Below are 23273 nucleotides of genomic sequence, written 5' to 3' on the forward strand. Positions count from 1 at the left end.
TCCGTCTCCTTCAGTCATTTTAATCGCTCGACACCTGCAGGGTCTATTTTTACGTATAAGTACCTAAAAATAAAGAAGGAAGACGGCTGCTCTGCAAAATTCAACGGGGACATTGTACCCGCAGACGCGTGAGATAAAGGTCGCTCCTGTCGCTAACGAAATTTTAACAAATGATTTATGTGCGGGGGGGGGGGGGGTTGAGTATTCTCTATTCCCGGAAAAATATTCTCCACTACCGAAGGACGCGTCTGCCTACGTAGTGATGTAGTCATCGGAAGTGCCTGCACGTTAAGGACTCTGTTTGGGTTCTCAGTTTCTCAGTTCTGTCATGGAACAGAAGAGATTGGTAACGACACATTCAAAGAATTATTAAGTGGTTCTCTGAAAATGGTCTCTCCCTAAATTTTGAGAAAATATTCAGTACTGTACAAGGAAAAAGTCCTAATAAAGTTTGATGTAGCAGATGAACAGGAGTCGGCAAACAGGGAAGAATTCTCCAAATTTGTGAGTATACATACTGACAAAAACTTTTGGCCACTCAAAAAAGCTACTTCTGCTCTTCGTGTAACTGCTAGTCTTGCACACAGACGAGTCAGCCTCAAAACGTATTTTGCTCATTTACGCTCAATAATGTCTTATGGAATAACTTTCTGTTGTAATTCATTATTTAGAAAGAAGTTATTAATTGCTCAAAACCTAGTAGTAAGAATAATTTGTGTGTTCACCAGCGGTCGGTCATGTAGGTACCTCATCGAGGAACTGGTCATCACAATACATGTATTTGCTAATAAAATTCGTCATAAGTAATCCATCACAATTTGAGAAGAATAGTTATGTCCATGCCTACAACACTACAGAAAAAAAAAGATCTTTTTTGTTCATTACTGAAGCTGTCAAAGGCAATACGCATCAAAACAAAAATTTTTGATCGTTTGCCCAATAATGTAAAATGTCTGATAGGTAGCAAAGCAAGTTTTAAATTCAACATAAAATCATTTATCCTGACCTATTCTTTCTATTCCATGGACAAATTTTAATTTAAAACGTGTAGCATGGATAAAAAGTTGCATGAGTGTGACTAAAAAAACATGTTCATTAATGCTAACACTAATCCTGTCCTATAAGCTGACTCGTTTCACATCATTTCCGTAAAAGAATAGTTCGAATTATCTATTGAACATGTAACAATCTAACCAATCGTGGTTTGTGTGGAGGGGAGGGGGAGGAGGCCCGGTCTTGAACTGGATGCACTCTGCCTCATTAAGATAGCTGAGGAATTATTAGGAGGAGAATTAACGATTCCGCCTATAAAACATATTCATTGCCAAGCGAGTGATGTGCTAATCGCATGCTTCGCTATTAAGACATGCAAAGACGCTATAGGCGCTTCCTTCCCAGGGCATGGTCGCTGATGAATAGTTCTTTTAGGATGGGTAATCGTCCAGACAAATGCATATACATTGATCAGCCGAAACATTATGAACAACGCACACCGCGGTGTTGGATGTCACCTGGTGGCGTTGCGGCCACGTGACGTGGTAACAAATGTAAGCGGAACAGACAAGAGTGGCGGATCATCTTAGCAAAGATGTGGGCTGAAAATCGGGAAATCCATTGAGGTAACTGACTTTGACAAAGGGTAGATTATTATTACGCAAAGCCTGTGAACAAGTATCTCGAAAACGGCGAAGCTGGTCGCACGTCCACGTGCTACTGTCGTGAGCATCTCCGGAAAGACGTAGGACAGTCACAGAACGTGGAATTCGGAGGTTTGTCTGCTCTGTAAAGTAGGATAGGTGGTGATCTGTAGCATCTCTGCCGAAAGAGCACAACGCTGGCGCACACACAAGTGTTTCGCAGCACACCGTTCATGTAACATTGTTGAACTTGCAGCTCCGCAGCACTCCTTCGTGTCCCCTTGTTAACCCAACGACATCGTCGATTACGATTGCAGTGGGCACGGGAGCATCGGGATTCGAACTTTGATTAATAGAAACGTGGTAGCTCTTTGGGTGAATCACATTGTTGCTACGCTACACTAGGTCGATGGCCGTCTCCACAAGTGCCGTCGTCGAGGTGATCGGCGGCTCGAAACGTGCAGCACGCCACGGACGTAGGCTGGTGGAAGCAGTATTATGCTATGGGAGACATTCTCCTGTTCTTGCGTGGGACCTGTGGTAGTAATCGCAGTCGCTCTGACAGCTGCGAACCACCTGCATCCCTTCATGCTCGGTGTCTTCCCCGACCACGATGTCATCTTTCAGCAGTATAATTGCCCGTACCTCGGAGCCAGAACCGTGCTACGGTGGTTTGAGCAGCTTTACATTTAAGAAATTCTCCTGATGTAAATCCTATAGAGCCCGTCTGGGTCGTTATTCGGCGCCCACACCGCGTACGCAAATTGGCGGCCCGTTATTTACGCTTATTACGTACCTGTGCGTAGACATCTAATGCCATATACCTCCACAAACTTACCAACAAACTGCCGAATCCCTGATAAGCAGAATCAGTGATGTATTTCGTTAGAAAAATGGACGAATAAGCTATTAACCAAGTGGTCATAATGTTTTGGCTAGTGAGAGTACGTGGTAAAGTGTAGATGATTTCCGCTAGCAAAAAGTGCTGTAACAAAGCGTCCAGATATCTGTGAAAGGTAGGAAGATTCAAGTTACGCGCCCCGTCATTGGCGAAAGCATTACAGACAGAGCACGAGTTCGGTTAACGGAAGGATAGCGAAGGAAATCAGCCACGTCATTTTCAAAGGAACCGCTCCGGCATTTAACTCAAGAGGTTTAGGGAAACTGCGGAAAACCTAAATCTAGATGGTTGGATAGGGATCTGAACCGCTGTCCTCCCGAATATGATTCCAGTGTCTTACCGAGACTTCTGTCTGCGCAAAATCCCGTTGTTGACAGAAAATAGTTACTGCAGAAGCAATGGCACAAAATCGAAGAGTTACAGAGGATTTTTATGTGATTCTCGTGAGTTTGCTAGATGTTCCGAAACGTAGGCAAGTGAAGAGAAACACTCGAAAAAAAAATGAAAAACCTGAAATGCACTTGCCAATGAGAAACCCCTGATGCTGCATCGCACAGTGTGACTATGCTATATGAGTGGTACAGGCTTTCAGAAGAACAGAAATACGACATGCTCTTCCTCCAAGAACCGTACTCGGAGCAAGGAAAGTCCCTAACTAGCTTCTAACAACTCAGAAGATAATGGAAGGCAGTTATAGGCCATCCATCGACATTACCGCCATAGAGAGCAGAACGTTGTCTCATTGCTACCAATGACGAAGAATTAGGCGGCGTCTGTGCAGAGTCCTTTGGGCAAACTATGGGAAACATACCACTGAAAGATCACGCTGCAACTGGTACACAGAGTACGGGTCTGTAGTTTTACCGACGTACTAACGTGGATGGTAGGTAAAAGGATCCTGTTGAAACAGTTTCTTACAGTCTACAATTAAATTACAGAAGGCATGGAAAGACATTTGCAAAGTAATTTCACCAGCCGTTTTATACATGTACCGAGAGAGGTCCTGTTTGATACGATAGGAGTGACAAGTAGATTAAGCGGGGGTCAAATTCCCATCCGACTATCCTAGTGTAGGCTTTCGGTGATATCCCTAAATTTCAAAATCTCTCTCACTCGTTTATAAAACAGGGTTGCAACAGTCATCTTTAAGTTTGCCGTCGTTACTCAGTTGCTTATGTATTCCCTGAGATGTAGTCCGTCTATATAAATAAATGAAAGGCTGTTTTTTTGTCTCATACACGTTTCGCTTCTTTTTATCTATGAATCATTTCCGGCGGCCTGTAATGCATCAACGTTGTGTATTATTCCCGATAGATTTCCACAAGACAAAAAAAAAAAAAAAACGGGAAATACTTCATACACTATAAAATAGGCAAGTGAGATTGGTTGTGTATCTTCATGTGCATGAAATATTTTCTGAGCCAGTGTTATTTTGCCCATCCAACTGTAATACAATAACCTATCTGGGATAATTACATTACATAATTATTATAATATATAAATCAAACATGTTTTGCAGGCCACTGAAGGTATTTCATAAATAAAAAGTAACGAAACGCATATGGCACAAAACAAATAGCTTTTCGTTTAGTTACGAAAAAGGACCACAACTTCAGGGAGGTTACAGCAATTTATTTCTTCTAACCTAATCAAACTGAGCTACCGAATCACATTTAGTTACCTAGATGTCTAAGGGATGCTGAATACCAGCAACACCGCCAACTTGAACGAAGTTAGAAAATTAGTACCTTTAACCTCTTATTGCACAAAATAACGTACATGGATGCAGTATGTGGAATCAGGCGTAAAGTTTTTCAAAAACAAATGTTCGTTACTAGAAAACATTATAATGAGTGAAAGATTACACCATGCAGAAGCAAAATCAAACTTGAGATGCTCTATACCTCGCTCGGTGCGCTTTCCTTTTACGATCTGACAACGCAGAAAGCTGATCTGAATCAGATATGTGGGTCTTGTATTGTCTAGCATCATTGTTACTCGGCCGCAACGTTGTGTTTATTCGGAGTAGTCTTTCCAGTGCGTGAGCTGAACGTCGGAAGGCTCTTTGTAGCTTCCGAATGGAAGATGTCAGGCCTCCAGCTAGATGGCCAAGTATGTTGTTATGTAGCGAATTCCTTCTTACGGCCTCTTTTGTGGAAACCTTTCATTGTGACGAAACATGAGAATGGTTGCTATCCTTAAACGCATGAAGCATGGCAACGCTATCTCACGAGTCTCTTTTCAGTCCCAGACACATTCCTCCACGTTGGAAACCTTATTTTCATGCCAGAATATAGTCTTAACAACTTCTAAGAAAGATCTACAAACAGCTCTGACATTACATTTAATGTACTCGTATCTTAAAACGTAACCGTATGTATCTAAAAGCGAGCACGACGCTTTTCAAACACTCGCAAGACACTGAATGTTGACTGGATAAGCCTAAAAACGTACAAACGTCGTCTGCAATTATAAACGTCATTCCTCTCTCTGAGTGGAGATTTGCTATTTCTGCGCAAAACGGCGGAATGTGATAAAATGTGTTTTATTTTATGGTCCTGACGTCACCACAATGACAGAAGGATACCGATGGTGTTACAGTCAAACTACAGTATTTACACACACACACACACACACACACACACACACACACACACACACACACACACACACACACTACTTGCAATCCAAAAAAGCATTTGCAAATGAAGTAAAATTTGTTGTGGCTTCGCATGGATAACACTAAGTATATACAGGCACACGACATGTCTGACGGAGCAGTAATAAATTTATAAACAAACTTTGCTCGTAAATCAGTCTGTCTATTAGTGAGAACAATATCAAAATCTGCGCTGCAGTTTCTAAGATTAGCCTTCATATACAGACAGAGAAACGCGGCAGAGGAGTTTAATTTACAATATACACAGAAGAGCCAAAGAAACTGGTACACCTGTCTAATATCGTGTAGGGCTCCCGCGAGCACGCAGAAGTGCCGCAGCACGACGTGACATGGACTCGACAAATGTCTGAAGTAGTGCTGGAGGGAACTGACACCATGAATCCTGCAGAGCTGTCCATAAATCCGTAAGAGTACGAGGGGGTGGAGATCTCTTCTGAACAACACGTTGCAAGGCGTCCCAGGCATGCTCAATCATGTTCATGTGTGGCCAGTTTGGTGGGCAGCACAAGTGTTTAAACTCAGAAGAGTGTCCATGGAGCCACTCTGTAGCAGTTCTGGACGTGTGGGGTGTCGCATTGTCCTGCTGGAATTGCCCAGTCCGTCGGAATGCACAATGGATATGAATGGACGCAGATGATCAGACAGGATGGTTACGTACGTGCCACCTGTCAGAGTCGTATCTAGACGTATCAGGGGTCCCATATCACTCCAACTGTACGCACCCCAAACCATTACAGAGCCTCCACCAGCTTGAACAGTCTCTTGCTGACATGCAGGGTCCATGGATTGATGAGGTTGTCTCCACCCGTGCACGTCCATCCACTCGATATAGTTTGAAACGAGACTCGTCCGACCAGGCAACATGTTTCCAGTCATGAACAGTCCAATGTAGGTGTTGACGGGCCCAGGCAAGGAAATTTTTTTGGAAATTTGTGGTAAGGTAATATGGGACCAAACTGCTTAGGTTATCGGTCCCTATGCTTATACACTATTCAATCTAACTTAAACTAACTTACACTAAGGACGACAAACACAGCCATGCCCGAGGGAGGACTCGAATCTCCGACGGGGGGAGCCGCGTGGACCGTGACAAGACGCCTCAGACTGCGCGGCTACCAGCCAGGCAAGGTGTAAAGCTTTGTGTCGTGCAGTCATCAAGGGTACACGAGTGGGCCTTCCACTCCGAAAGACCATATCGACGATTTTTCGTTGAATGGTTCGCACGCTGACACTTGTTGATGGCCCAGCATTGAAATCTGCGGCAATATGCGAAAGGGTTGCACTTCTGTCACGGTGAACAATTCTCTTCAGTCATCGTTGGTTCCTTTCTTTCAGGATCTTTTTCCGGCCGCGGCGATGTCGGAGATTTGGTATCTTACCGGATGTGTGATATTCACGGTACACTCATGAAACGATCGTATGGAAAAATTCCCACTTCATCGCTACTTCGGAGATGCTGTGTTCCATCACTCGTGCGCCGACTATAACGCCATGTTCAAACTCACTTAAATCTTGATAACTTGCCATTGTAGCAGCAGTAACCGATATAACAACTTCGCCAGACACTTGTTATCTCATATAGGCTTTGCCGAGCGCAGCGCCGTATTCTGCGTGTTTACATATATCTGAATTTGAATACGCATGCCTTCCTGATTTTTTTGGCGCTTCAGTGTATATTACTAAACTCCTCTCCCTGAACCCGAAACCAGTTGCAGGTTGCCTGTCTAACAGTTTTCAGGAGCAACAAAGATTTGATTTTCACTATTTCGAGTTATTATTGACCACATTTAAAAGTTTAAAATGCTGTCTTAATCTAATCATTAAGAAGCATGACCTTATATTACAAGTTTAACACAATAAGACAAGTATCACAGTTAGAAACTGTGTCTGTCTTGAGGCATCGTAAGTTACGGCGCGCAAATACTTGGACTATATTCCTCCAGTATTTGAGAATAAGATCACTTAGCGCCTTCCAACAAACTCTACAAAAAAATTCTCACCTTCACGAAACTTTTTCTTGCTGACACCCCTCCTCCCTCCTCCTCCTCCTCCTCCCCCTCCCCCCCCCCGCACACACAATCACAAAATCTTGATAACGTGCCATTATAGCAGCAGTAAGCGATCTACAACTGCGTCAGACACTTGTTGTCTTATGTAGGTTCAAGAGGAGAAAAGTTTGTTGCTTACTACATTTTCGCTGTTCATGCAATAAACCTTCAACAGCAGGCGTGACGTTTTAATTTATCATTTATTTAATACAATCTATATTCGCAGTACAATTTGCAGATTGTATTTACATAAAACACTGAATGTACTTGCAAAATTATATCACTAAACACTCATAGTTCTGGAGGTATGACGTCGTCAACACTGACACGCGTGAAAAACTAGCCTTTGCTTCAAATGGAGCGCAATTTATCCATCGGCATATTTTACACATAAGATCGTTTTTAAGTGAATTAGCACCGAGCAGATCTGGATGTGATACACAAAAAACTGATAGCTCAGCACAACCGGAAATGGAGCTTAAGTGCTTCAAGAGGAGGCGAGACAGATTGTAGCTACAATATTACTGGGAAGAATACGCAACGAGCCGTCACAGTCTTCTAGTATGTACAAGTTTATCCAGCGAAGTTTCTCTAAGAAATAGCTTTCACTATTCTTCAGAATTGAAATTCTGTCATCAGTTGCAAATTTATTTTTATTTCGCTTTACTGGTTTCGACAAATTGATTTGTCATCTTTAGGAGACTACAAAATTAGGAATATTATAAATCTTTAGACCATGGCTGTACATTTATGTGAAGTATAAAATATATATTACAGAAAATTACTTAGTATTGGTATACCAGATGTCAATATCTTCTTCATGGAAGCATAATGCCATAATACTTCCAAAAATGTACATATTGTATGTGATTATTGAAAACAAAGATTGACAATTTAGGATAAATGTATCTCATCTATGTACACGTCAAGCTGCTGTGCTAGGAGCAAGAAACATATATACAAGTATACAGAAAGTACAAATAAGGTATATAAAGAAGTTGCATATAACGCATTTGAAAAAATATGGCACGTAGCTCTAATACAGTACATAAAAGTAATGGCCTAATTTTCACATTTTATGAGAGACGCAATGCAGTGAAGGTAATGTCTGTTTTTTAACGCAAGCTGATCATTCAACTTTTTTAAATTTAGGTGGGAATGTTTATATATTTTAAATTATTCTAAAAGGTTCATTTTGTTGCCTTAGTCAACGATACGCAAAATTTCTATGTTGCGCAAGGATGGAGGAGGAAGAGTGTGTTCCTCGATTTTCAGATGTTCTGCATAAGTTGACTTATGTAAGTTCTCTCCATCTTTGTGGAGCGGGTGATCACCAAAGCGGGTCTTAAATGCCCACCCTGTCTGTCTTCTATAAAAACTCAGACATTTATTACATTGTATTTATCATACCCCAGATTTGAGAAATTTGTCAGTTGGAGGTTTCTCATTATGTATAAAGAGCTACTTGGTGGCATTATTGGTGGTAAAGGACAGGGTGATATATTTTTAACACAAATTAGTTGTACGATGTGAACGTTTTAGAAGAATTTGAAATATATAAGTACAATATTCCCATCTAAATTTAAAAGATTTGTTGAATGATCAACTTGTATTAAAAAACGACACTATCCTGATTGCATTTCATCTTTTATAAAATGTGAAAATTAAGCCATTCCTTTTATACAAGGTTATTTTTTCAACCGTGTACAAACTTTAGGGATGAGAGGATCCGGAACAAAAAAGGTCTAATGAACTTACGTCCGGATGTGCATGACTTTCATGCTACAAACCATTTATTCAGTGATACATTGTTACAGAGACTGCGACCTAGTACGCGCTGTACCACGCAGCCACAGTTACAGTATGTGCTGAAAATGGTTCCCATGTGTCTCAACGCATGCGTGTACGCGCCGTAGCATGTTTTGTCTCTCACGTTCACCTCGGCCAGGCTGCATCCGAACAGTGTCAAAGGAAGCCTGAATACGTTGTTCCAGTGTCTCCACATCTGGAATGGGCACTGCATACACGATACTTTTCAGATGGTCCCATAACCAGAAATCGCAGGGGTTGAGATCCAGTAAACGAGAAGGTCATGCAACTGGACACCCTCGTCCGATCTATCGACCTGGGAAGAAACAATTGAGATGTGTCCGGACGTTAAAGGCGTAGTGGGCTGGAGCACCACCATCTAGCGGCCACATAACCCTTCGAATCATCAATGTCACTTCTTCCAGCAGGGGGGGGGGGGGGGGGGGGACCCGCAAGAAACGCCAATAGCTCCAGCCTGTCAGGCGACGGCCCACACATTCCGGCTACATCGATGCTGATGATTTGCTGTCGCCACACCATGGGGGTTCTGAAAGTTGAAGATACCACTCCGCGTAAAGGTTGCCTCATCTCTGAACGGAATGGATGACACAAATGCCGGAATCGTGATCGCCTGGTGAAGAAACCAGTGAAAAAACTGCTCCCGATGTGGAAAGTCTGTCGCTAGTAAGCCATGCGCACGCTGTAAGTGATAAGGGCAGTAACAATTGTCATGGAGAATGTTTCACATGGTCGTCTGGCTTACCCTATACTGGCGGGCCAACTGCCTGGTACTGACATGCCGGTCGCCTTCCACAGTGTCAATCGTATTTTTCGCCAAGTCTGTTGTTAGAACATTTCGGGTACGTCCTTCATGACTTCCTGCTTCCTGAAACGATCCTGTATCAGACAAACGGGGACACACTGTTGCAGACATTGAATGCTGTGGTTGTTGTCGGCGGGGTAGGTCTCGTGATACAACATTGTTGCCCGCCGCCCGTTGCCATTTGCCTTTCCGTAAGTAAACACCACATCGGCAAGCTCTCGAATCGAATACTGAACCATTGCGTACAACGGTGTATCACATCCACCACAAGTTGAGTCAGCAAGAGAAATGAATTGGACACAACATTACCAATTAATATGCCAGGAGAGGGCGCGAGGGCATGACGTATGAGGAACAGTATCAAGGAAAAGTTCCACCCTCTAGGAGGAAACCATGCATACTGTAAATGTGACTTCATTGTACAGCGCGTATTAGACCGCAGTCTCTGTAACGAAATATGATTGAATAAATGGTCTCTAGCAAGGAAATCATGTATTTTTGGACATAAGTTCATTAGAATCTTTTTGTTCCGTATCCTCTCATCGATCAACTCCTAGTGTTCGTACACGGTGGAAAAAATCACCCTGTTTACTAAAACTATGTGCCATATTTTTTGAAATGCATTACATACAACTTCTTTATATGCCTTATTTGTACTTTTTATTTACTTTTATATAGGTTCCTTGCTGCTAGCACAACAGCTTGACATGTACATAGATGTCAATCTTTGTTTACAATAACCACACAGAATACGTACATTTTTGGGCACATCATAAAGTTATGCTTCTATGAAGAAGATATTGACATCTGCCAAATCAATAGTAAGTTTCTATAATGTACATCTTATACTTCACATAAATGTACAGCCAAGCTCTAGAGATTTATAATATCCCTAATTTTGTAGGCTCTGAAGAAGACAAATTAATTTTCGAAACCGGTATAAAAATGTTAAAATGTGTATGAAATCTTACGGGACTTAACTGCTAAGGTCATCAGTCCCTAAGCTTACACGCTACTTAACCTAAATTATCTTAAGGACAAACACAAACACCCATGCCCGAGGGAGGACTCGAACCTCCGCCGGGACCAGCCGCACAGTCCATGACTGCAGCGCCCGAGACCGCTCGGCTAACCCCGCGCGGCCGAAACCGGTAAAGCGAAATAAAAATAAAGTTGTAACTCACGACTGTCGTTTACTCTGAAATATATATTACAGTTACTGAAAATTTCAGCCATGAATAAAATAATTTCACTATCCTCTTCAGTCTAGAATGGAATTGGATGTTATTGGATATTAATAGTCGTTATTATTATTATTATTATTATTATTAGTAGTAGTAGTAGTAGTAGTAGTATTGTAACAGTAGTAATTTTATTCATCCGTTGATACCTTCCAAAAAATATCGACAAATTATGGTACTACAGTTTCATAACAACAAAAAACTCATATGTACAGGAATTTACTTACAAGTTTAGTTTAACAATGATGGAATACGTAAATAGCTGTGGACTTATAGTAGGATGCACCCTAGCATTTACCTGAAGTGATTCAGGCTAAGCACGGAAAATCTAAATCAGGACGGTTAAGAGTGAAGCAAGACATGTTGTCTTATTCTGACATTAAAAGCTCGTTTCCACACAGTTACGGTAGCTCTAATCTGCACTACAAAATCAGACATTTTGTGTCCAGCAACACAATACTAGAAAAAAATTCGTCATTTAATACGAGAAAGGACGACGATATTCAATATGGGGATTATCTCGCCCTCGCTTTCCGGGCTCCCTCGGTGCGGAAGGAGCCGCTACATACCGCCTGCTCGCTGCCTCTTTATAGCCCGGTGGCCCCTCCAGTCGGCGGCTCCCCCTTCTCGGCTGAGTAAGAAGGACGGCGACGCGGAGTGTGGGGCACAGCTTGCTCGGCCGCGCTGGACGCCGACCACGAAGGGTTGACGCTGCGATGACGTCATTAATTACTTGCGCGGGGTGGCATATTGCTGGGCGCCGAGGGCGCGAGCTATTACCTCGCGCCCTCCTCGCCTTAAGAAGCCCCGACTGCGTCCTTCGCCTATTGTCGCTATCTTCGCTCGAGCTCCTGTTGGTAATCTTGGAGCTATACCCAATGGACCTGCAGTAGTGGAGGGGAGAGTATACGCGCCGACTGTGAAGAAGAAACTTACGAAATCTAGAGGCAATATGTGGACAGGAACTGCACCTATCCGACGATAAGAAGTGGGCGGATCTGGAATGGCAAGCAACTATGACAGTGCGAGTACTGTGAACACAACGCCCATACTGTCACCGGACGTTAAAATTTGCATCAGATAGGGGTAGTCTATGACAGAGCATGTGCAGTGCTCGTTGTTCCGAGACAGAATACAAAGAAAGCTTGATGCCAAGTAAGACAAAATAGGTTTCTTACGCGAAGGGATAAGCATGAAGAAGGGGAAATCGTGGCATATAGTTATTCTAGACATTAAAATTAAAATGCAAAGAATACCTTAAAGAACTGCAACAGTCCAAGGTCTGTACAAGCAAAAGAAAAAAAAAACTATGTGCAAAGGTGGATGCTTTTGAAATTACACAACGAACTAACGTTTCTAAGAGACAATGCTGAACAGAGTGGTATGTAAGATGAGCAGTACCATCATATATGAGACATCAAAACAAATAGCGAAGCCTTCTTTTCTGAGAGCACTTGTGGAATAAAGTTGTAGCGCAGGTGAAGATTAACGCTGGCTGTTTTAAAGCATACGTGAACGTCAGAAACTGCGTCCGTGAGTAGAATGCTGTCCGTCCCAGTGGCAGCGTGGTCAGGGAGGCGGATTGCTAACCGAAGGGGCGCGGGTTTGATTCCCGGCTGGGTCGGAGATATTCTCCGCTCGGGGACTTGGTATTGTGCTGGCCTAACTTTCGTATTATCAAAAATGGCATTCCCCTGATGAGATGGTTGTATGGGCACGTCCCGACAGCCAGTAAAAAATAAAATTAAAAAAAATGATGTAGAATGCTTACGAACAATTACTATTGATGCACGATTCAGATCACCTGACGTACCGCGATTGGTAAACACGGAACCCTTATACGATCACTCTGTTGTGCGTCTCTCTCTCCGTCTGTTTAGACTCACTTTTCTCGGCAACGTGTAGATGTTGAAATTTTTGTCGCTAAGGTCTACAGTCCCTGGGCAGTGTAAAAAAAAATTAAGCTTCTAAATAAATGCAATCAAAAGATACGGCCATTTATGTCACATATTTTGATGGTCACAAACTCACTCATCAAAACCTGTAGATAAATTATCTGTATACATAGTTAAATTTTTGCGAAACTCTCGAAGTGTGAGCTCTACTCGTGCTTGTCCTGTTTTTTTCAGGAACTATTGAGTCACGTAGCGTGAAAACTAAATATGTAGTTTGCTTAGCAGAAATATAACGAGATAACATTCGAAGTAAGAAGAGAGTATGGTGAAAGTACTCACATCCTACAAGAAATGAAATGTTTGTGTGGCATTACTGGTCAGGAGACAACACAAACACCCAGTCGCAGAGCGACAGAGCGAGAAAGATCTCCGATGCAGCCGGAAATCGAACCCTGGACCTCGCGATCTAGAAGCAGTGTCGCTAACCTCAAGATCACGCGGTGCGGACTTCCAAGCAGAGACATTGTACATTCGTCAATTCAGTAGATGTGGAGACCAATGAAAACGAAGGCGTTAAAAAAATGAAAAGAGAACTTTGGGATCAACGTCGCGAAAATTGCCAAATAAAGCGAACTTACTAAGTACGTCGTCTGCCTCCGTAGCTGTGTGATCAGCTTTCCTGACTGCCATGCGGACGGCTGGGGCTCGCTTCTTGGTACTGCTAGGGGTTTTTCCTTGGTGAAGGACTGGAACGGTGTGCACTCAGCCTCGCGATGGCAACTGAGGAGGTAATTCACCGAGTAGTAGCTTCTCTGACGGCCAGGAAGACGATATGCTCGTCCCACGTCCGTCCATACCGCGTCCAGTAGTGCCACTGGAGGAGGATGACACGGCGGTCGGTCGGAGACGATGGGCCGGCAGCGTCTGTTAACGGGATTTGTTAGTTCGCACGTCGATAAAAATCACAAAAAACAGCTGCCGCTTCAGCAGCTTGTTAATTTCATGCTTTTTTGCCTCCTGAAACAAATTCGATGACCAGTAGATTTCTTTGAAGTGAAGTGTAAGGTGAATGCACGTCTCATATGTGAATGAGCTTGATATAGAACGACTATAGTTGTCGAATTGTGTATTTCATAAAATATCTGACTGGTGCTTTTGGTAACTGTAGTTTACAAGTCAGTCAAAAGCAAAATTGAAGTTGGAACGATAAAAGTAAAACACAAAGTGAGAAACGATCTAAGAACTGCAAACGAAAATTTTAAAATACAAGTATAAGCTCACTTAAAATGAACTAATGTAGACGTAGGTAGTAAATGGCAGTTTGATGCCACGTAGAATACGATGAAGAGAGGACTACGTCAACTGCGTCTCCATGAGGACAAATTTTGGGTTTGGCACAACAGCTATTATATTTCAAATCTGAAGGAAAGAAGAAGGTATTTTGTCACTATTAGCTCATCCTAGAAGATAAGGGATCGAAACAAAGGTTTTATGAAATCAATGGATTCATCCATTTGTACTGCCTGATGGAATATTGTCAAACAGGAGAAAGGACCGCCAACGACTAGAAAGATACCGTAACAATTTAACGAAGTGACAATGTTGTGAATGATTATTCGCCAGCTGGAAGTGCTTTCAACAACCAGTTTAAAAATGTAGCAGCAAAAGCAGGATTAAATGGTTCAATTGAAGTTGTGAGAGGATGTATTAGAAACGTCATTCCAGAAAACTTTTAGCAACTAGAAATAGCACCAGCAACCTTCACGGAAATTAAAACAATAGTAAAAATTCTAAAAAACAGGGGCCCATTTGGTGTTGATGGAATTTCATACAGTATTCTGATTAGCTGGTCTAACTTAATAATTAAATTTCTTAATAACATATGTAGTGTATCACTGTCAAGGAGAATGTTTCTAGGCAGGTTGAAATATGTAAATATTAAGCCTCATTATGAGAAAGGTGACAGGAAAGACTTAAGTAATTGTCGTCCGATTTGCTTACTGACATCTTTTTCCAAAATATTCGAAAAAGTTGTGTACTCTAAAGTAGTCTAACATTTAATTAGAAAAAACTGACTTAGCTCAATAGATTTTGGATTTCAGAACGTTTACCGAACTGTGAATGCTACTTACATGTTCACCCATCAAATATTAAAGGCTTAAATAATAAAATATCGCGCGTTGGTATTTTTTGTGATCTTTCCACAGCGTTTAATTTTCTAGATCATGTTACAACCTTAGAGAAACGTAAGTTTCATTGAATTGATGGCTGTACACAAAACTTACGTGAACCATACTTGACAAACAGGATGAAAAAAATAATAATAAAATAAAATTGGACGGAATGGTTCACATAATGTTGGGAAAGTAGAAAATCTTAGTGAATGGAGAAAAATCACTAAAGGACTCCCACAGGGCTCAATTTTGGGTCCACTCCTGTTTCTTAAATATATGAATGACCTTCGACTTAACATTAAACAAGCAGAACCGGTACTTTGTGCAGATGATAGTAGTATTATAATAAACCCCATTAGAAAGAAAGCAACAGAGGAGATTGTTAATGATGTTTTACTAAGAATTATGAAGTGCTTCTATGAAAATGGACTCTCCTTATATTTTGAGTGGGCACACAATATTCAGTTCTGTAAAACAAATAGAGTTATACCGACAACTGATGTAACATATGAACAAGTAAATAGGGTAGACCGCTTTAGATTTTTTGGTGTACATGTTGGTGAAACCTAAAACTGTAAGACGCGTTTTATTGAACGTCTCAGTTCTTCTTGCTCTTCGTATAATTGCTATTCTTGGAAACAAAAGAATCAGCCTCCTGAAATATTTTTCCGCTGTTACACTCAGTAATGCTTTTGGAATAATTTTCTGGGGTAACTCTTCACTTAAAAAGAAAGTATTGATTGCACAAAAGCGCGCAGTAGTGTTCAATTGCGGTCGTCACGTACATGCTGTACCTCCTCAAGGATTTGGGCATTTAACTACACCATCTCAATACACACATTCGTTAATGAAATTCGTCGTATAAAATCCATCACAATTTGAGAAGAATAGTGGTTTCCGTACCTAAAACACTAGAGAGAGGAGTAACCCATTACTGAAGCTGTCAATGGCGCTGAAAGGAGTCCAATATGCAACTACAAAATTTTTTGATCATCGGCCCCAAACCATAAAATGTCTCTCAGGTAGAAAAGCAAGTTTTAAATCTAATCTAAAATCAGTTCTCCTGCACAACTGCTTCTATTCGATGGACCAATTTATATCTCAAAACGTGTAGCCCGTAAGGAAATCTGGCTTTAAGGTGTAGTAGGTCAAGTAGGATCAAAAAACTAATGGGTTCGTTAATGTTAACACTACTTACATATACATATCCCGTAAACAAATTCGTTCCACAACATTTCTATAAGAGAATCGTTCACATGATCTATGGAACATGTAACTAACTATTAAAGAAAAAGACTTCTTGTTTGATGACAAAACGAGTTTCAGGAAACTATTTTGGAAATGTGTTCATTCAGCACGAGACAATACTGTCTTGATACTTAAAATGTAGGGCAGTTTTTTCGGACAAAATGTACCGACTGAAATTTTTCACACTCCACCACCTCCCTCTCCCAATGGGAATCGAACCTCGGACTTTGCGTTCTGGAGTCAAGTGACATTCCTTCCAACAGCCTTTTACCGTATCAACAGGACGATCACTGCCAGATTTAATGTTTGTGTTTTGTCCTAAGCTGTGTGTTCCGCACGGTGCAAATGGTATTTTTGCTGAAAATATATGCGGCAGTGGTGAGCAGGCAGGTGGAATGCATCGGGACGCCGTCGCTCGTTCCGGCAGACGAACAGCCGAGCTGGTCGCTCTCTTATCGCGCGTAGTAAATTGTGGCTTGTTTGCGGAACTCGCTTTACAAGCGACTACACTGGACGAAGTCTTCTTGTATTTCTTCCGCCGGTCGCCCGCCTCTCTATACACTGAATTTTTCATTCATATCTCTAAATGACACAAGATTTCCGAAGCATTTCCATATAAATTACATCATATTTTCCAGGGGGCAGGTTCTCGTGGCGAGCCCCGCGGCTGTTAGTCATTCCTAACTATGATTTATGGCGGCCGACATATTGGCGAAGTCTGTTGCCGTAATCCGAGGAGGGGGGTGGCCCGGGGAATATTGCTCAAGATTGCAGCCACAAGGGTGGACGCGCCTGGACATCCCCGCACAATAAAAACGAATTGATCCATCACGGTTTGGAAACTGAGCCGCGCTGGCCGCATTCGAAAATAATATTTACACAGTCCCGCTCCCTCTGACCATGACCAGCGTCTCGCGCACTGCCATTAACGTTTTAATCGGGGTTATTACGTTTCTAAGACAAAAAGTTACTCTTAGGAAAAGCTTTACCTTTTCTGCGTGCACGGCGCTCAGGAAAGTATGGCTGTCGGCTCACAAAAATATTGTTGTTTTGTGATAAATGTAATAAGTATCACTGTAAACAGGATTTCAAACTACTCCTAAGCTATGTGAAGTATAATTTCTCATTATGTTCAACACTTAATACACATGAAGTAACTACATAAGTAGCGCACTTTCTCACACAAATTAAAGATTTTTACTTGCGTGGCTCCAGACTTTGTGCTGCTCCGAAGACATCTGATAATTCAACCACTAAAATTTGACTACAGTTCTCTGCGTGAAACGACTGTTCGTGGCTTGAAGCGCCATTTGGGATTTTAAAAAACTCAGGAAAAATTTGGAATATAGTCGAACTGCGTGGTTGCATCACACCAAATGAATCATTCGTTAGTCTCATTCTGAAATATATGATGGCAACCTACAACACTTGTTAGGAAGAAGTTTGACGTACTATGCCGATATTTTTGTTTCAATATCTTGTTAGAGACGTAGACGTCTGTTTCACATGTAGTAATTATTCAAAATGTATTTTGTTGTCAAAAATACGCAAATGATGCTTCCTGAAGCTGCAAACTCATGAAATTTAGTTAACTTATAAAAAGTAAACCAAGAGTTAACTAGTTACAAGTGCCTTCGTATCAGTTCCAAGTACTTGTGCTACTAATACGAAAGGCATGAACTCGTAAACTTCCCACAGTGTTCATACAACTCTCTGTGGTAGGTTTCAGAAATGAAGTGTCATCTTCATTTAAAACCGTTATGTGGAATTATTACAGAACATGATACAATCTTTCTGGAGTTTATATGTTCATTTGCCGTATCAAATATTATGTTGTGGAATATATTTTAATGAATTTTTTGCTGTAACAGTAAACGCATACAGCTTGTGTTTCTCAGCTCTTTTTAAGCATCATTTGTAGTCTTACCTTGTGCCGGATGAGTTAGCTTCTTGACAACTCTAGGACACAGACTTACCTGAAAAAGAAAAACAGAGATTGCATTACTCACAATGAAAAATGTGTGTTCTTTCTTTTGCATTACTTATCATGGTTAGAGATTGCGAAACGAAAACAAAATGTAGTAGAATGTGAGGTAAATTTATCTTCTCGTCTGATCTTCGCATTCGTTTTCTTCTGGGAGTCGGAGGCCTCACAGTTATGTATCTCTCTTCCATATCTAAGTTAAAAATAAGTTCTCAAGCCGGAGTGCAACGACCCGGGGAAAGTCAGTGACACACTAACGGGTAAACAAACTCCAGCAACTTGCAACACGACAGCGGGCTGCACATACTCGCCCTAAACAATACCTCAGTTGCAATTTTAAAATGATTTCTGAGACTGCTACCCTAACGTCTTACATCACGAATGAATACAATAGCAGTTGAAATTCGCTGTATCGATTACGGGCTCCAGTGGATAACGCAAAATGTCCTAGATAAACTGCACCTATGATTATCGCAAGAACTGACATATTCTTAGCCCTTATTACACTTTATTGCGACAGTTGTCCGTGTGTTGCAATTGGAAAAGAAGCATCAAGTTCATTCTCGGAGAAGTTGTTGACCTGCCTGAGATGAACTCTTGTTCAAAATGTGGTACGAGCTACGAAATATTTGGTATTCATGCTGACAAAGAAAATGATCTGTAAATAAATGCACAATTGCAAATCTCTGCATGCTAGAAAGTAATATGATAAGGAAAAGGAAAAATAGGCTGTAAATATGGAAAGAGAATTGTAAATAGTAAGTTCAAGGGTACAATAATATCGTTACCTGACCAGTCTGGTCGAGTTAATGGAGCCTGTCATTGGCCTTGCTAATAGAAATAGGCAAATATGCAGACTGTAAAGAGATTTAGTGTCAACAGTGACCATGCCCACCAAGTGCAAGCTCTATCTGTGTACTGATAAAAACTCGTATCATTTTGGAGAATTCGATAAGAAAATAATGAAAAACCGCTCCAGTTGCTGTTTGGAACTTTGAGTCAATATCGTTAATTTAACAAAGTTGCGGAATCAACACCCGGAGAAACTAATAATTCAATAAATGCTAGTGCAAGACCAATTTTTATTGTACGTCGCATGGTGTTACTATTGAAATACATCTATCTTGTCTATCGTAGATTTTGCTAATCGTTGCGACTGTAAACTGAAGATACACTACAGCAGAAAGCAACCTGTCCATATTTTTTTCATTCATGTTTATTGCCCACTAGTTCACTTTTAATGCTTTCCCATCATCAGATAATAATATTTAGCGTAGATTATACCGTAAACAACACACAGATCGGTTTAAAAATTGTACTGCTGTCTTGGAAACGAAGATAAGGTGGAAAATGTTTCATGAGCTACATTACTCCACTGTTTATATCGAATGAATAGCAACAAGGGCAAGACTCGGTGACTCACAGGCGTGATTAACGACGACTTGCTGAGAATACAGTATAACGATAAAAAGTTTCTTTTCTTACCAATGCACACATCAAAAAGTGATCAATGAGAAATGCTTTCTTTCAGAAGCGAAAATATGTACATGACCCTGTTAGTTCATTTGTTTCTTGACTCTTTAAAAAATGTTCGATTGTGTTAGTTATGCTACCTACTGACGCCATGATAATAGACCTAAGTTAAAGTTGTTTCATCGTCACTTCATTTATGTTATTCAAAAGAGATGAATTTCGTGACTGGCTTGTTAGAAAATGAACTTATTATACCCTACACAACATATATTAGATTTTACTCTTAATACGCGGCATATTATAAGTATTACACTTCTTATTTTTATTTATTTATGGTTCATGTTTCGTGATTAATATTGCATCGACAGGCTCTTACGTAATACAGACAAAACCAACATAGTTTTTAATAAAAAGCAGCCCAATTGCAATGCTTTTTTACTTAAGTTCTTGGTAACAGTTTTCGGTCTGTAAGACCATCCTCAGACCAAATCAAACTTAAAAGATAATTGTTGCAATCTGGAGTACTTCTTGTTAAAATATGAAATACGATCGCTGTTAACAATTGATATTACTTGAAAAAAAGAGACAGCATTGGTCGTATATTTTTTACTATTGCAAAATCGATTTTCTGTCACTGAGTGACCATCTTCAGTGCTATATTGTATAACTTAAATTGGGATGCACTGTTGTCACTAATCTTACGGCGATCACATAGACTATGTGATCGCCGTAAGATTAGTGACAACAGTGCATCCCAATTTAAGTTATACAATATAGCACTGAAGATGGTCACTCAGTGACAGAAAATCGATTTTGCAATAGTAAAAAATATACGACCAATGCTGTCTCTTTTTTTCAAGTAAACCTGTTATCTGGTCGTGGTGCACAGGACAACATGGAGTCGCCAATCAATTGATATTACGCTAGTTTAGAATTACGTTCATTTGGTGAAGCGGAGGTTCATGAATATTGAGGTTATCTGCAGAGAAAATATTGAATATGCTGATAATTTGTGCGTACCAACGACTATGACACCGGAAGGACCGATTATTCGTAGACATTTTACGAACTTTTACGGACAATGTGTCTATGAGTTCTGCAGACTGATGAGGCATTGTGTAACTGCAATAAGTACGTCAACATTCTTAACAATGTTTCGACGTCTGGTGTGTGTGTGTGTGTGTGTGTGTGTGTTTTGGACATGTAGGAAAAAGTTTATCGTACGTTGTTTGAACACAATTAGATTAAAAAAATATGTCTCCCTGGGTTACGTTTTTAAACTTTTTCTGTCGTTAATATTGCCGGATGAGGTGCTTTGGAGTAAGTCACGTTTGATTCATGATATGCAGTGAAACGCAATAACTTCAAAGTAGATCTCTCTAAGGAAACTCCATATAACATTTCGTCGCGGAGCTACCAAATGCCTGAAAAGTAATGTGAATTCTCACATGAGCTCTTCACCGCTCCATCCGTGCTTTTCATAAGCCGCTGTGTTTCTGTCGATGTTTTTTAATTGCTGTCGAACTCTTCTGACGCACTGAAGAGTGTTTCTCTGTCTATGGAGTCGTAGGCTTTGTCGAAGTCTACGAAGGTTATGACAATACTTTTGCTTCGTAGATAATAATTCCCAGCTATCAGATCCTGTGCTATAATCCTTTCTAGGCAGTACTTTTTTGCTTCATAGGTAATAATTCCTTACGATTAGTTTCAGTGTTATCATCTATTCCACGCAGGACCTGCCCATTCTACATGCCACTTGCTATTCACTTCCAAACGATTTTGAAGGGCCTTGAATAGAATTTTGTACGTAATAGCCACTAAACATATCCCTTTATAGTTGTTAAAATCTGTCTTATTTCCTTTCTTATGTCAAGGATAAGTGAGAGCGCATATTTGTTTATTTTGAACAGGTTTTCGGCTAATTGGACCATCATCACGAGACAGCTGACTAGCACCTGCAAGAGACATTAAAATGTAGGAAAACAAAAATTAGGTGCAAAAATAGTCTGCTATCAACATACACAGAATCTTTGATCTTAGCAATAGGTGAGAAATATATCGAGCGTTCCTCACTCAGGTAATACACCACACATGTTAAATTACAGCGTTAAATCTTGGTGCATAACATGAGTGATGATCACTCGATTTGACATTTCTCACCTAAGTCTCTGTCGGTCCATTATGGCCTGGGGGACATCGGCTGGTACGTATTTATCGATTCAAAAAACTTTACCAACAGCCGAATGTTTTGGTTTATTTTTTTAGGGGCACTATTTTTGACCACGTTTCGAGGACTGAATGTAGGCTCAGTCAGTGTCACCCGTTCACAGGAATCTGTTGCATAACGATCTGATTTACGATTCCACTTTAATGGCACCATTCGATAAGATTGTTAATACGATAATAGCGTAAGGGGCTTGAAGATGGCAATATTGAGTTGCCGATACTGGTAGCATTTGAGATATAAAATAAAATAAACAAAACATACGTCTGTTGCTAAAGTTTTTTGAATCAAGAAATTTCTCATCTAATGTCACGAAGAAAGATTCAGTGCGTGGATGCTACCAGAATGTTTGGTTCCTTATAGACTAGTGCCTCTTGTGGACGCTAGTCAATTGGTGTCTTTGTATTTGAAGTCTAATGCACGAGTATGTTGATCAGCTGGTGATAACTTGTTTTGCCTGAGATTTTGAGACATCTATCACTCTAAAATCAATCAAAGCCCTCACCGAAAACGCGCTCGTGTTCGCTCTTCAAATAAAATACGAGTATAAACGAAGAAATATTATGGTGTTAGCTCTATGTTAGACTCGCCACGGAGAGTAAAGCTTAGTCAGATTTCATGATGTGGAATTTTTGGGAGCGGTGTTTGAGACAGAGCTGGAGACGACCGGTAGTGTAAGCATGTAGGCGACGACGAGGGCAGGTACGGCGTCCAGCCTGTAATCAGGACCAACAATTACACAGCGCGGCTACAAGGTGACAGTACAGGGCTGTCCATTCCCGGCTACGGGCACGTTTCCAGCCCACTAGCTGCACGTCCACCGTCCTACTACGGTCTATTCTACAGTTTTGCAACCATTTATGGAAAGGTACCGCTTGGACAGCATTGACTTTGGAGAGATGCCAAAAAATTGAAATGCAGTAAGATATATTTTTCTGCAGTTGCAAAACGTTAATCAAGCTTTGGGTTATCTGATTCACCTTCTGTGGAACTTGCACTTTTACCTTCTCGCAGTTGCTAATGAATTCCCTGCTCTAACAAACTTATATACATTTTCACTTGCGGCTAAGCAAATATTTTTCTGTACGTTATGTGGATATCTGTTAATGAAAGGCTGTATAAAATTTACTCACTCA

General features: G+C 40.9%; 1 protein-coding gene across 1 annotated transcript in view; it reads right to left on the reverse strand.

Annotated features, from left to right (window-relative positions):
* Positions 1 to 18345: 18345 nt before the first annotated feature.
* LOC126249336 (uncharacterized) overlaps positions 18346 to 23273 on the reverse strand; it is a 756239-nt gene continuing 751311 nt past the window's right edge. Inside the window, exon 5 of the mRNA XM_049950992.1 lies at positions 18346 to 18432. Within this exon, the coding sequence (XP_049806949.1) occupies positions 18429 to 18432 (4 nt within the window). The 3' untranslated portion in view covers positions 18346 to 18428. The remainder of the gene's footprint in view (positions 18433 to 23273) is intronic.

Source organism: Schistocerca nitens, chromosome 3 (genome assembly GCF_023898315.1).
Source record: "Schistocerca nitens isolate TAMUIC-IGC-003100 chromosome 3, iqSchNite1.1, whole genome shotgun sequence".
In the NCBI taxonomy this organism is placed as follows: domain Eukaryota; kingdom Metazoa; phylum Arthropoda; class Insecta; order Orthoptera; family Acrididae; genus Schistocerca; species Schistocerca nitens.